Below are 13,406 nucleotides of genomic sequence, written 5' to 3'. Positions count from 1 at the left end.
GAAATAACACCAGAGAGGCCAGAAAGACTGAATTTTCACTTGATTCATACACATGAAATACAACCTCAGTGTGTGTTTTGTAAAGTCTGTCTGTGAAGAGCATTGTCCAGGTACAGATTCCGCAGTTGCGAGCCTAGCTAGTGGGCCAGGAGCAGTTCACCTGCACGTAGCCTGGTAGTAAGTAAGGGTTGAGTATGAACTCCAGAGCCCCTGTCGTGCTGCTGCTCACCCAGCAGAGAGCACCATTGCCCTGCCCAGCGCTGCCTGACAGGCTCTCCTCTCTGCTTTCCCAAACTTGTGTGTGAGCTCAGCAGCAGCCTGGCCGTGCATGGCAGCAGGGCTGGGTGGGCAGCACGCCAGCAGTCAGAGGGCTGCACCTAATTTGTGTACAAATGCTTTTGAAATTTAAATATCTTAGGCCCAAAACGACATTAGAAGGGCATTATTAAAGTTGCAAAGTCAAACAGTCCAAGTTAGGGAATGCACGAACAGCCTTAATTTGCCTATGCATATGCTTTTTGAGACAGTCTTTAATTTCATGATTGCAGCTTAGTTTTTCCACAGACTCATTTACTGCACAGGGTGGATGGTACTTGCTTAATGAGTAGCTCTTGAATATTTTGTTTTCTCTTAATTGTTTGGTGTGTGGCCCTGTGCCTTTATCCTGTGCACTGTTTCTGCAGTCTAAATTGGTTACTTCTGTGTGGGCTTTCTTGTGCTGTTGATTTCTGTCCTTCTCTTCCCAGTACTTGAATGAATGAGTTGGTGGTGGAATGCTTATTAAGGATACTGAAGCAAAGTAAGGTCAAGTTTATCTTTCATCAAACTCATATATGTTTCTTCTAAGTGGTCTTTGATCTGCAGTCACAAGACAGTCACTCAGGAAGCAAAATGTGAATCAGCAGTCTTGCAAAAAAAAAAAAAAAAATAGGGTTATTGTTTGGGACTCAGTGAAAGACACTTAACAAAATCCAGTTAGCTGTGTCCCGTCAGGCTGAGGAAGGTGATCCTGGCCTTCTGCTCAGCACATCTGGAGTGCTGTGTCAGTTCTGGGCTCGTACGGACAAGAGAGATGTGGAGCTCCTGGGGTGGGTCCAGTGGAGGGTGACAACGGCAATGAAGGGACTGGAGCATCTCCCTGATGAGGAAAGGCTATGGGGGCTGGGGCTGTTCAACCTCAAGAGGAGCCCAAGCCGAGAGGAGAGCCCATCCCTGTCTGTCCCTGTCTGCAGGGAGGGCTCAGAGCAGGGCCCAGACTCTGCTCTGTGGGGCCCAGCAATGGCACCAGAGGAGCAGGCATGAACTGATGCCCAGGAAGTTCCATGTGAACAAAAGGAAGAACTTCTTTCCTGTGCGGTGACCAAGCACTGAACAGATTGTCCAGAGAGGATATGGAGTCTCCCTCACTGGAGATACTCCAGAACTGTCTGGATACAATCCCGTGCCATGTTGTCTGGGATGACCCTGCTTGAGCAGGAAGGAGGGACCAGATGAGCCACTGTGCTTCTTCCAGCCTGACCTATTCTGTGTCTGTGATCACTTGCTACAGTCATGAGACTCTGGCTAATGCAGCTACATCCCCTGGGAGCTCAGAGTGCTGCTGGACGAGGCTGATGGCTTGGTGCACTTCCACACACAATCTTGCTCTCCCATTTTCCTGTGGTGCAAAATACCATCCCCCAGTCCAGTCAGGCACTGGGGCCAGCAGAGCCCTGTGGCTGCAGGTGCAGTGAGCACTGCACTGCCTCTCACAACTCACTGTTGTTGAGTGCAGGTGGACTCTATGCAAAGTTCAATTTGACCTGAAAATCTCTCCCAAGTGTGTGCAAAATGCAGTTTAGTGCAGCTCTGTGGCCTGACCCTAAAAGGCCCTTCCTAAAAGCAAGATATACATACACAGGTTTTATAAGCATAGGTCACCTGCTGAATAGTTTTTTCAACAATAAATAAAAAGCATAGCAGTTTAATGAACAAATGAATATGCAATAAAAAAGCACAGAATTTTTTTTGCCTAACCCATTCTCAGCGATGACAAAACCCACCTTCATTTTAATGTTTTTCCAAGAAAAATTGTCTGAAAGCAATATCAGTTGAAATAGATATTTTAATGGGACATATCAGACAAGCTTAATGAAAAGCAGGGATATTAGCTCAGCTTTCAGTACCCCAAGACACTTGCTTGTACTCTTAACTTTCTTTGAGAGAAGAGTAGAAATTGTAAATAGAGTTTGCCAGCAACAGTAACTGATGTTGGTCAGTTCTGGGGGCTTCGTCTTCCTCTTAATAGTGCACTAAGATCATGAGGGAAGAAAACACGAGAGTGTAGTGATATTTAGCACAGCTGCACGTGGGGAAGTCACTGTGTAATAGTTCCATATGGGATTGCTGACACCCTTCAGAGCTTGTGCAGAAAGATCAAGCTATTTCTGGGTCTGTCTTCGTTGCTTGGAGATTGCTGGCTGGATTGATGGTGTGGACACACAGTCATCTTCCTCTAATTGTCCTGTTCTCGCTGCCTGAGTGGTTTAGTTGTGGCAGCCTTGTGTATGTTGACATGACATTTATCTTTCTGAAATGGATGCTGATATCACAAACAGATTTGTGCTGTTAATGATGAACTTGAGGCAAAGTGGAGCCATTGTGGAGAGCTTCTGTTTGGCTGGGTATCCTGTCCAGGCATCATCAGCAATGCACAGCTCAGCAGTAGTTGGAGTGTACTGCTGTGTAATACTTCTCATTTCTTTGTTTTGAGGGTTTTGGACTCTTTGTGTTACTTAATGTGGTTTAAGAGTGTTACAAGATTAGTATGTGAACTTTCTTGCATTGCAGATGGGGAATTTCAGGTCCGTGCTAGTGAATCCATGTGACCTCAGTACGTGTCTGTGGTACACCTTAGATTTGTGGAATTCTCTGATCTTTCCAGTAGCTTCTAGAAATCCAGAATATTTTTCCAAGGCTAGGCTACACTCCATAAATTGGAGTTTTCTGATGCTTGCAGTTGTGTTCAGTAATTGCTTCAGTTCTCTGCAATACCTTTTGCTCCCTTCTCTTCCAAACAATATATTTATAAAGAAAAGCATTCCTACTAACATATGTTAAACTAGGAACATTATAAGATGAAATGAGATAGTAAAGGCATCTGTTTAACTAACTAGTTGCTTCCCTTTGTAGTTTACAACATAGAAACTTCCTGCCATCTTTACTTTTCCTTTGAAGATAGTTAATAAAGTTGGCTCACAGAATACAAATACTTTTATTAAAATTGTGGTAGTTAACATTATCGTTTCAGTTGATTACTAAATTATAAATGCTATTGGAAGCCTACAGGGGAAAAGTTCAAGATGCACTGTATATGCAAAATATAGTAAATTATCTGTTCTTTGCAGAATCCAAGATACATCAAGGTGGTGATTTACCAAAGTGTTGATTTTTGCTTTTGATTGCAGCCCAAGTCCTCTGAATTAATTCAGATTAAAAACAACTTGCTTAGCTGGAGTTTTATAGGTTACATGGTACACTCTGCTGCAGGGTGTATCAGTTTATTGGAGACTGTATTTTAATTTCTCTCTAGTTTATGTGCTTCTAAAGTTTGCATTTTCTTTTGCATTTTCAGGTGTGCTGATACTAAGAAAGCACCTGGAGAAAATAAGAGATTTTATAGGTCTGGGAATAGAGAAATTACAAAACTAAAATATGGTGAAAATCCTGAGTAGCATTGCTTTTATGGTCACATACTTTATTTTGTGCTAATTTTGTGTTGCTTTTGTAGAATATGCTTTTTTTAATAAGGTATGTTGGGAATGTAGTTGGCACCAGAGGATCACAGCAGAGGGTTATCAGGGGTCATCACTGTCAAATTGTTCAGAATCTGGTAACTGAGCATGCTTAGAAATAAAGCTCAGCATTGACAAAGCTCTCATTGCAAGAGGCCTTTGCACACCACCAGTGTTCAGAATTGACTGCTGCAGGATCACCATGGGGGTTCTGCTGGGATTGAGGGAACGAGGCTCTTTGCCAGCTCGTTTATTGCCTGAGCTTCCACAACACTGTCAGCCTGTGGAAGAGGCCAGTGCAGGCACTCTGGGTGTGCAGGGGTAGTTTTTGGAGGTAATTACACTGTGCTGGCTGCCCTGTGACCTCATCAGACACAGCAGTAACCTGTGTTTGCTTATGGTTAATCAAAGCTCTTGGTCATGGATAGTTGTTGCTGTCTGTGATCTTAATGCAAGGTTTTTCTTTCCCAGTGAGTGGTAGAGAGTTTCCAAAAAAGTTTGTTAGTTTTTCATCACAAACTGCGTTCTTCTAGACACGTTTCTGCTGTGGTTGAGATGGAGCCATAGAATCATTAAGGTTGGAAAAGACCTCTAAGATCACCAAATCCGGCTATCAACGTGATACCACCACCTTGTCCACCTCTAAACCATGTCCTCAAGTGCCATATCCACCTATTTTTTGAGCACTTACAGGGATGGTGACATCACCACTTCCATGTGCTGTCTGTTCCAATGCTTGGCACCTCTTTCCATGACGAAATTTTTCCTAATATCCCCTCTAAACTACCCCTGATGCAATTTGAAGCCGTTTCCTCTCATCCTGTCGCGTGTTACCTGAGAGAAGAGACTGACATCCACCTCAGTACAGCCTCCTTTCTTTGTAGAGAGCATATTTTTGTATCACTCATAAAACTGCTGGTCTTGGAAGCAGTTTTCAAATAAAAATCTTCAAAGTGGACTTCAGAGCTGTAGATCAGCAGTGACTGCTGACTTACACAGTAACTTTCTAGATCATTCTAGTTCTAGGAAGTTGGCTGCTGTGAACTCCTGTAGGAACACTTGCTTGTCACATACCCTGTACTGCCTTTACAACAGTCACACCAACTCCTGATGTTTGAAGACAAATGATTATAATTTCTGGAACATACTTCTGGTGGACCATGTTCTTGGGTCATTGGATTTGGCTGTGAGTAGAGAGAACAGTGTTCTGCAGATACCAGTAAGTCATAATGGTATATGATCTACATGGCAAAGTACAATATAGGAGTTTATCTTGGGCTCTCTTATTAAATTGGGAAAAGGCAGCTTTACACTACCATGCAAGCTCTGAACATTTGGACTTGTTTCAGTTGTGAAGTTGTAGTTGCTTATCAGTAGTGCCTTAAATTGAGGATCTTTTGTAAGTGGATCTTTCCATAAAAAACTTTGTGGTTTTTGATATGTTAACAGCTACAGGCTCAGTCCCTCTTTGACTGCTCTGATGCTCATCAGCACCTTTTCTTCATGATCCTCATTCTCCCTCGTACATTAAATAAAGCGCCTTGCTGGAGGTGAGGTGTTCAAGGCCAGCTTGGACAGGGCTTGGAGCAGCCTGGTCTAGTGGAAGGTGTCCCTGCCCATGGCTGGAGGGGTGGAATGAGATGATCTTTCAGGTTCCTTCCAGCCCAGCCCAAACCATTCCCTGATTCTGTGATCTTCAGTGTAACAGTAGAAATGTGAAGTTGTGTCAAGCCCGTGGAGTGGTTTCAGTCAATGAGCTGAGGTAATATTGTTTAATAGATTAAAGTTGTATTGTTCTACGCTGGACGTGCAATTTTGTTTGGTACTAACTCCAAGCCTCAGTTTCCAGCAGAGTTGACTTATCTTTTACTAACTTGGGGGTAACTAAGGAAGGGCTTTACAGCGTTTTGCCTGGTCAAACTCCAGACAGATAAAACAGTGTTTCAAGCCAAAAAATGGATAATTCTGTCCAAGAGCTTGGAACTGAGAAAGTATTTTTAAGTAGAGAAGTTACTCCTTTTTTTCTAAATGTGCAGTTGTTGAGTGCACCATAAGCTTGTAAAGGCAGATGAGCCCAGCATGCCCAGAGGATTCTGTCGAGCTGGGGTCCTGGTTGTCCCTGGGGTGGTTGGAAATGCCTGGCCTGGAGCACGAGCTGCTGCTGAGCAGAGCGCGCTCTCGCTCCAACCACTGCAGCTGAGCCAACACGAGCCAAGCTCACAAACCAATTAAGTTAATCCATCTCCTGCCAGCAGAACTGAATATGGGAGGGCCACGTGTGGCTCTGAGGTGAGGAAGGAAGTTACAGCAACGGTTAGAGTAGTCCTATGTATGTTCCAAGAGTACCCTGCTCAGCCGGCGTAGCTGAAGCTGGCAGAGGATTTCTCTGCACAAGCGAAGCAGCTTTGTGATGTTGATTCTCCAAGGTCACAGAACAGGTTGGTTTACTTTTGACTGTGGCTCTGCTCCGAACATGCAGCAGTTTTTCTTCCATGTTTGTTTAATCCATCTGGCATGATTAGGAAGATCAATTAAAAGACAAGAGATCTTAATGCCGTTCAGGAATTACCAGAAGCTCCTCATTTAAGGGAAGGAAAACAAACCAGTCAGTACAGGGAAAAAGCCCTTAGAACTGAGGAGGGGTGTCCTCAGTAGACCTGGTGAGATGAGAACTCTGAAAATGCAGTTTTTTAAGGCACTTGAGCTCTTCCTTCCTCAGGGTCAGTTTTTCTTAAATCTTTCCCAGTGGATGTTTATTCTCTTAAGGAGTCTTTCCCTGTCCTTTGTTGTCCTTAGTTAAACCTTACAACTAACCTCCCGTCTAAAATTTCCTTCCCAAATTTAAACCCTTCTTCCTTTCTCAGTGGCCATAAGAACAGATGAATTTTTCACAATGAACTTTGTGATATTTGAAGCAGGGTGTTTTGTCTTCCTTTTTTTTCTCTATTTTTGTTAGGCAGAGGAAAAACAAACCAAAAAAACCCTGGTTTTCCAGTCAGTCTCCCTTTTGTAGATCATGTTTTATAAACCTCTGGTTATGTCTGTTGCTCTTTTGTCTCTTTTGTCTGCTGCTTGTTTTGGTTTCTCTTCCTTTATTCTCTAGTGCAGTATTGAAAACTGAGCACCACTCTACTAGTCATGAGGGAAGGCTTTTACATCAGAGATTTGGGATGGGATGAGGCTCTCACACTTGCCTTAACATCATATATCATCTTACCCCATGTCTGTACATGCTGTTCTCATTTTGCTGTAGCTGGTATAAAACTCAGCAGAACCAAAGCTGGCCAAGGAACAGTACAAAATAAATACGTGGAGAAATCTTTCAAATGTCTTTACTTTTTTCTGTTAGGTTCAGGGGGAAATGGTTGTCAGATTTTACTCAAATCTATTTCTTTGCTTTAAGCAAATAATACAGACTACTGTTTAAACACACCTCTTCATAACTGCTTGGAATTTTTAGCTTGGTATCTGAGCCTTAAAATTTTATGAAGCTTGAACTGAAATTATATGCAGTTGTTGGCACTAATGCAGCAGTCAGCAATTTTTAATAAATAGTATTTGTTACAAAAGCTGAGACCTCCTTTTGACCTTTTCATAGTAGGTCCTAAAATTTTGTAGTTGGGAGGGAGGGGGAAAGGTGGTGAGTGTTCACATTTCTCTATAAGCAGAGAAGGAAGAAAGGGCTGTTATTTCTGGGTTTAGATACTTGGGAGGCTTTTTTCTTTTTCCCCCTTTCCTTACTTTTTCCTTTTTACAGCAGTGAGGCCTTTGATAATCCAAGATGGACAAGGAGCTGAGTAGCAAAGCAGGGGCTGAGTCGCAGCATATAACCTAAGGAGCTCTAGTAGTTAAAAGTAAGAATCCAGTGTCCAGACCAACTCAGAAATATTAAGTCCAATTCTCATTATCTGAAAATTTCAAGAGTGCCTAAATAGTCAGAGTCTGACACTATAATAAGAATTAGACTTGAATTGGCTTTGTTAAAAGCTTTAAATTTAAAAATGCTTTATTAAATCTAATACCTTAAGACAGTACATACTTAGAGTGGGATTGATCTACTTGGTCTTGGATAACAGGGTCTGAACAAACCATTTGTGATCCCTGGATCAGATGAGCCATGTCCTGGAGTTTCCAGTTTCTCTCCTTGGGACAGAAAGGCTTCATGTGACAAGCTCAGATGTTGATGTCTAAAGCCTAGCAAAGTGAATCCCAACTGAAGAGTGGAAAAGTGCAAGACCAACCCAGTACTGCCACTGCTGCTGGTGCTGCTTGGAACATGGGGATAGTTCAGGGCTTGTGACCACAGTGCCCTGATCCAGTCCCTTTTCTGTGTGGTGGGGAGAGTGCTGATAACTGCATGTACCCAGTGTTGAACATTTTATTAGAGAATTAGGTGGTTGAGAGGTCATAGAATCACAGAGGGGTTTGGGTTGGAAGGGACCTTAAAGCTCATCCAGTCCCACTCCCTTCCACAGGGAAGGCAGGAACACCTTCCACTATCCCAGGTTGCTCCAAATCATGTCCAACCTGGCCTTGGACACTTCCAGGGATGAGGCAGCCACAGATTCTCTGGGCAACCTGTGCCAGAGCCTCACCACCCTCACAGTAAAAAATAAGATAATCACTTGGGATGACAGGATCTTCTGGATCTTCTCTAAATGGTCTTTTTTAGCCTGCTCTGAAAAGTGACATTGTGATGGGAGTTTCATTTCACACCAGCCATACTTTATGTTGTCTGCAATGTTGGAGCAACGTGGACAATTGATCTTTGTTACATTAGGCCTCTGTTGCAAACAAAGTTCTGTTTGCCTGTGCATCCATCTATTCCATGATCTCTAAATGTCAGTGGCCCTCAACACATATTTTTCATCCAAGAAACAGTAATTGGAAAATAGTTCATTGACCGCACAGCTGTATTTGTTGTTGCAGTAATAGCATATTATTTACCAGTGAAGACATTTAAAGCTTTCATACTTTTCCATCAGAGAGTATCCTCACAAATCCCTAATCTATTTATTTAATTTTCTCAAGATTTATATAAATATTGAAAAAGAGGCGCCTTTCTGTATGCTTAAAGCACCTTGGGCATAGCTTAAGTCTACATTGCAAACAGAGTTTGAAAAGTGTAGCAGTCTGCATCTGTCTCCCCAGGAGCAAACTAGACAGCTCAGAAAGCCAAATTTCTCTTTCACTCACCCATTAACAGTTTGCTCCCTTGACCATTCGCTTTGTTTATCTCTGCACCAGCAACTAAAACTGTTCTAAATGAGTGAATAAATTGTTAAGGAGTAGGAGGGCACATTACAGAAACCTGCAGCTGTGTAACAGAGGGTACTTCAGTGCAGTTGGAGGGCTGGAAGGTTGATGAAATGCACTTTGCAGTAGCTTAGCGTGTAAGACTGTGATGGCTGGAGGTGTCTGGCTGATTGTAGTTACCACTGTGAAGGGCAGATCCCTCTTCAGTACTTCCTTCCCAAAGGAGTTCAGTTTCATTGGTAATAAATTATATATTGGGTAATTTTAGCAATGAAAAGCTTCTGCTTTTTGGTTGATCATTGGTAATTCCTTTATATGTGAGAACGTTTGCCAGCAAAATTTTGATTTTTAAAGAAACGAGGCAAGGGTTGATGACTCAGACACTGTGGTTCAGTTCCCCTTTTATATTTTAACACTGGAGAAACCTTAATATTTTTCTTCGTCTCCCGCAGTAATATATCATTAACTGTGGCAAAAATCAAAATCTGAGAAGCTTGATTCCTTTTTTTGTTGAGTTTGGCATTTTTCACACAATCCTTTCTAAAAAACAGATTTTGTTTTGGGTTTTCTTTTGGTTTTTTGGGGTTTTTTTGGGTTTTTTTTTTTGTTTATTTGTTTGTTTAGTTTTTAGGGGTTTTTTTAGGAAGTAGCACTAAAAAAGCCTCAACAAGGAATCTTAGGTCCATATTCAGAGATGTGAGCTGCTGCACCTCTCCACAGTTATGCCCAGTGGTGGAGACCTGTGCTCTTCCTCGGTTTCGCCGGATCATAGAATGGCCTGGGCTGGAAGGGACCATGAGGCTCATCTTTTTCCACCCCCTGCCATTGGCAGGAACACCTTCCACTATCCCAGGTTGCTCCAAGCCCTGTCCAACCTGGCCTTGGACACTTCCAGGGATGAGGCAGCCACAGCTTCTCTGGGCAGCCTGTGCCAGGGCATCCCACCCCTCACAGGGAAGGATTTCTTCCAAATATTTATTGTAATCTAATCTTCATCTTCAGGCCATTTGTGATTGGGATTCAGCATTAAAGATTTCTTTGATGCCTTCTTCCAGGCTTTAAAAATTTTCTGATGGCTGTTTCATGCTTTTAATGCTCATTTAATTTTACCCCAGGTGTAAAAATACAAAAAGGCTTCTGTTATCTTTGCTAATTATGAATCTTTTATATAACATCTATAACATCTTAATAAGAATATGTTCAATTTTTGCCACTGTGTCCTAGTTGACAGAATTTTGTAATTTGTGTCACTTGTCTGTTTATGGATTTTGTCTGGATTATGGTTTTAGAAATATAATACGTCTGTTGTAAAGGTTTTAATCCAGAAGTCTAGGTTGTTTTAAAATGGACAGTGTGATTTTTTTTAATAGAAATCAAAGAACTTGATTAGATCAACACAACTCCACAGATGTATTTTTGCTACTTTTTTTTCTTCTCCCCTTGACTTTTGATTTCTGGGTAAATAAAACAACTCTTGGGTTCCTTCTGGCAGATCAACAGAGGCCACATGACCACTGAAGCGAAGAGGGCTGCCAAGATGGAGAAGAAGCTGAAGATCCTTCTTGGTGGTTACCAGTCTCGAGCAATGGGGCTCATCAAGCAGCTGAATGATTTGTGGGACCAGATTGAACAGGCCCACCTGGAGCTCCGGACCTTTGAGGAGCTGAAGAAACACGAAGATGCTGCGATCCCTCGGAGACTGGAGGTGAGATTCCAAAATCCAGTACCCGAGGTCAGACACAGGCACCTCGTAGAAAAGATGTTTTTACATAGCATGAGCTGTGAGCTTCAGAGCCTGAGTTGGTATCAAGTTTTTAATGTCCTTTTAAAATTACATGTTTGGCTGTTCCCATATTCATCTGCCATTCGCTCCAGTATCAAAGATTCTGGAATACACATATTAGAGACTGGGACTAATCTGGCAGTGTGTTCTTTAACTTCGGGGGTTTTTTATTTCCTTGTGTGGTTTATTTTATAAGTCTTCTGCAATGCATATCAGCAGAAGTTTCACCTCTCATTTAATTTGGCTTGTTTTGGTTTTAATTATTGTAAGAACTTAGGATAAACGTAAAACCTCTCTAAAATCTCCTTCCTTAAAAGTCAATGGACTAAACGCTGATGTATACCTGAAATCACTGTCTTGGAGCCACTTTTCTTAGTTTAAGGATCCCCAGGATATTCTCTTTTTTTTTAATTAACAAGGCAACCCTTAATCAAGACTAAGTCCTAGGTTTGAACCAGTGCCAGCCTTTCTTTCCAAGGAAGAAGTTTTCACCTGAGCACAATTTTTCTTGTAAAGTTTTTTTCCTCCTGAACAGAGGCTTCCATTGAGACTTAGATCTTCTCAACCACTTGTTATAAAAAAGATGAAATATATCAGTTCTTAAAACTGATTTTGTGAAGATGGTTCAGAAATGCTGATAGATGTGTCTACAAGCTCAGAAGTGATTCATTGATTTAGTGAAAGATAACAGTTAAAACATATTAAATCACTTGATAGCTACTAATAGCACCTGTTTTTAGTAAATGGCAAGGTTCCAATTTGAAATCTCTCCTTTTGAAGCATTTGATCTTAGCTGCTGTCAAAAACAGGGTGGGATACATGACATTTGAAGTAAGATAACTGTGATTCTTGATACTTTACATCCACTGCTCTGTTTTACATTTATATTTAAAATAAGTAATTTTAGCAATGTCCTGTCTCAATTCTGAGTTCTTCCTCTGAAGTAACTAAAATACAGCCTTTGATAAAGGTATGTGTGTGACTGTTGGAAAACTGACTGGTGTTTAATGATGTTTTCCTTACAGTGTCTGAAGGAAGATGTGCAGCGACAGCAGGAGAGAGAAAAGGAGCTCCAGCAGAGATTTGCTGACTTCATGTTGGATAAAGAGACTTTCCAAGCAAAGTATTAGAGCACAAAATTCCATCTGTCACTGATGTAACATTTTTAAAGTGTGCAGATACTTCTCCAGCAGCTTTTGCCAGCAGTTGCAGAAATCAAGTGTAGTCTGCTGTTTGCATCTTGTCACGTTTTGTTCCTTCCATGGACTATTCCAAATGCTCTAGGTATGAATAGCTATGGCGAGTGTTAAAAACGGGATTGAAATGTCCAAAATTTTATTGAAAGAAAAAAATCACTCTGGTATGATTTTAGCCATGTCTTCATTTGCTAGGGTTATCACATTATTCCTAGTGTTTTATCAGTCTTAAGACCTGTAAGATACAGACCTGCAGAATAATGTCTTTTGAATAAACCTGGAATGTTAAAAAACAATGAAATAATAATGTCTGTCTTTTAACTAAAATTGAATCCTCACATATCCCAGCCCTCCTTTGTGTTTCTGGTAAATTGTCTGTCTTCCCTTCCCCCTGCTGCTGCCTTTATTTTCCATTACCATTTAGTAATAGGAATTACCTGTGCAGGATAGTTGTTCAGATAATAAATACAATGTTCCCAGCTCTTCTCTGTGCATATGAATAAACACTCACAGTTTTATCAAGGTGCTCTAATGTTCATACTGTCATAATCTCCCTATCCTGGAACAGGGTAGGGGTAAGTTTTTTGAAGACACCCAGCATAGCCTAATGGAACTGTAGATTTCAGCAGAAAATGTACTGTTAAATTTTTTAAGTATTAATTTTTATTAACAGGCAAAACTGTTGCTAACAGCACAAAATTCAGCAATTAAATATATCCAGTAACATGCATCAAGCAATTTTGCTTGGATAAATTTGAATTTAAATGAGGATTTTGCTGTTTGGAATTTTACCAGATCACAGTGCCACTTTGTTTAGGCCTTGGGAATATTACTGGGGGACACTGTCAGGGTTGTGCCTGTGTAGCTCTTTCAGTACCATCCATGGAGATCAATGATTATCAGATTTTTTAAATGTAACCTGGCTGAGTTCTCCTGATCACTGACAGGAGTAGGGACACAGCCAGCCTTGGAATATCTTTCCCTTTACTCACCAGGACATCATTCTTCTGAAGTATTAATGCAATTATAGGCTACATTCTTCTAGAAATGTGTTAAATATTTAACTAAGCCAGAACACATCTGGAACGAAGTATTAAGCATCAATCTTGTAGCATATGGGGTATTTTAGCCTGGATGCTTATACCCAAAAGGAAAAATCATGGCACATCATGTCAGTTCTTGTGGTTGTGTGGTAGCTGGAGATATTAATAGCGAAACCCTTGTAGGTTTACCAATACCACAACTACAATTGTTTCCTTTCTTTTTAGGCTGCAGCAGAGCCTCTTTGATGTGCCCTGTGTTTTTGACAGCTTTGGAGCTAGACAGGTATTCAAACACTGCCTTAAATAGTTTAAATGACAAATTCAGAAGGACTGATCATTCACAAAAGACTTTTCT

The 13,406-nt window shown here is 41.3% G+C and overlaps 1 protein-coding gene across 1 annotated transcript in view; it reads left to right on the top strand.

Annotated features, from left to right (window-relative positions):
• CDC5L (cell division cycle 5 like) overlaps window positions 1-12,485 on the top strand; it is a 30,979-nt gene extending 18,494 nt beyond the window's left edge. The window contains exons 15-16 of the mRNA XM_085057070.1: window positions 10,522-10,734; window positions 11,838-12,485. Coding sequence (XP_084913196.1) covers window positions 10,522-10,734; window positions 11,838-11,942 — 318 coding nt within the window. The 3' untranslated portion in view covers window positions 11,943-12,485. The remainder of the gene's footprint in view (window positions 1-10,521; window positions 10,735-11,837) is intronic.
• Window positions 12,486-13,406: the final 921 nt, after the last annotated feature.

The sequence above is a fragment of the Lichenostomus cassidix genome, chromosome 3, assembly GCF_008360975.1.
Source record: "Lichenostomus cassidix isolate B80296 chromosome 3, HeHo_3.0, whole genome shotgun sequence".
In the NCBI taxonomy this organism is placed as follows: domain Eukaryota; kingdom Metazoa; phylum Chordata; class Aves; order Passeriformes; family Meliphagidae; genus Lichenostomus; species Lichenostomus cassidix.
The sequence above is the reverse complement of the archived record's forward strand: the minus strand, read 5'-3'. Positions and strand labels throughout refer to the sequence as shown.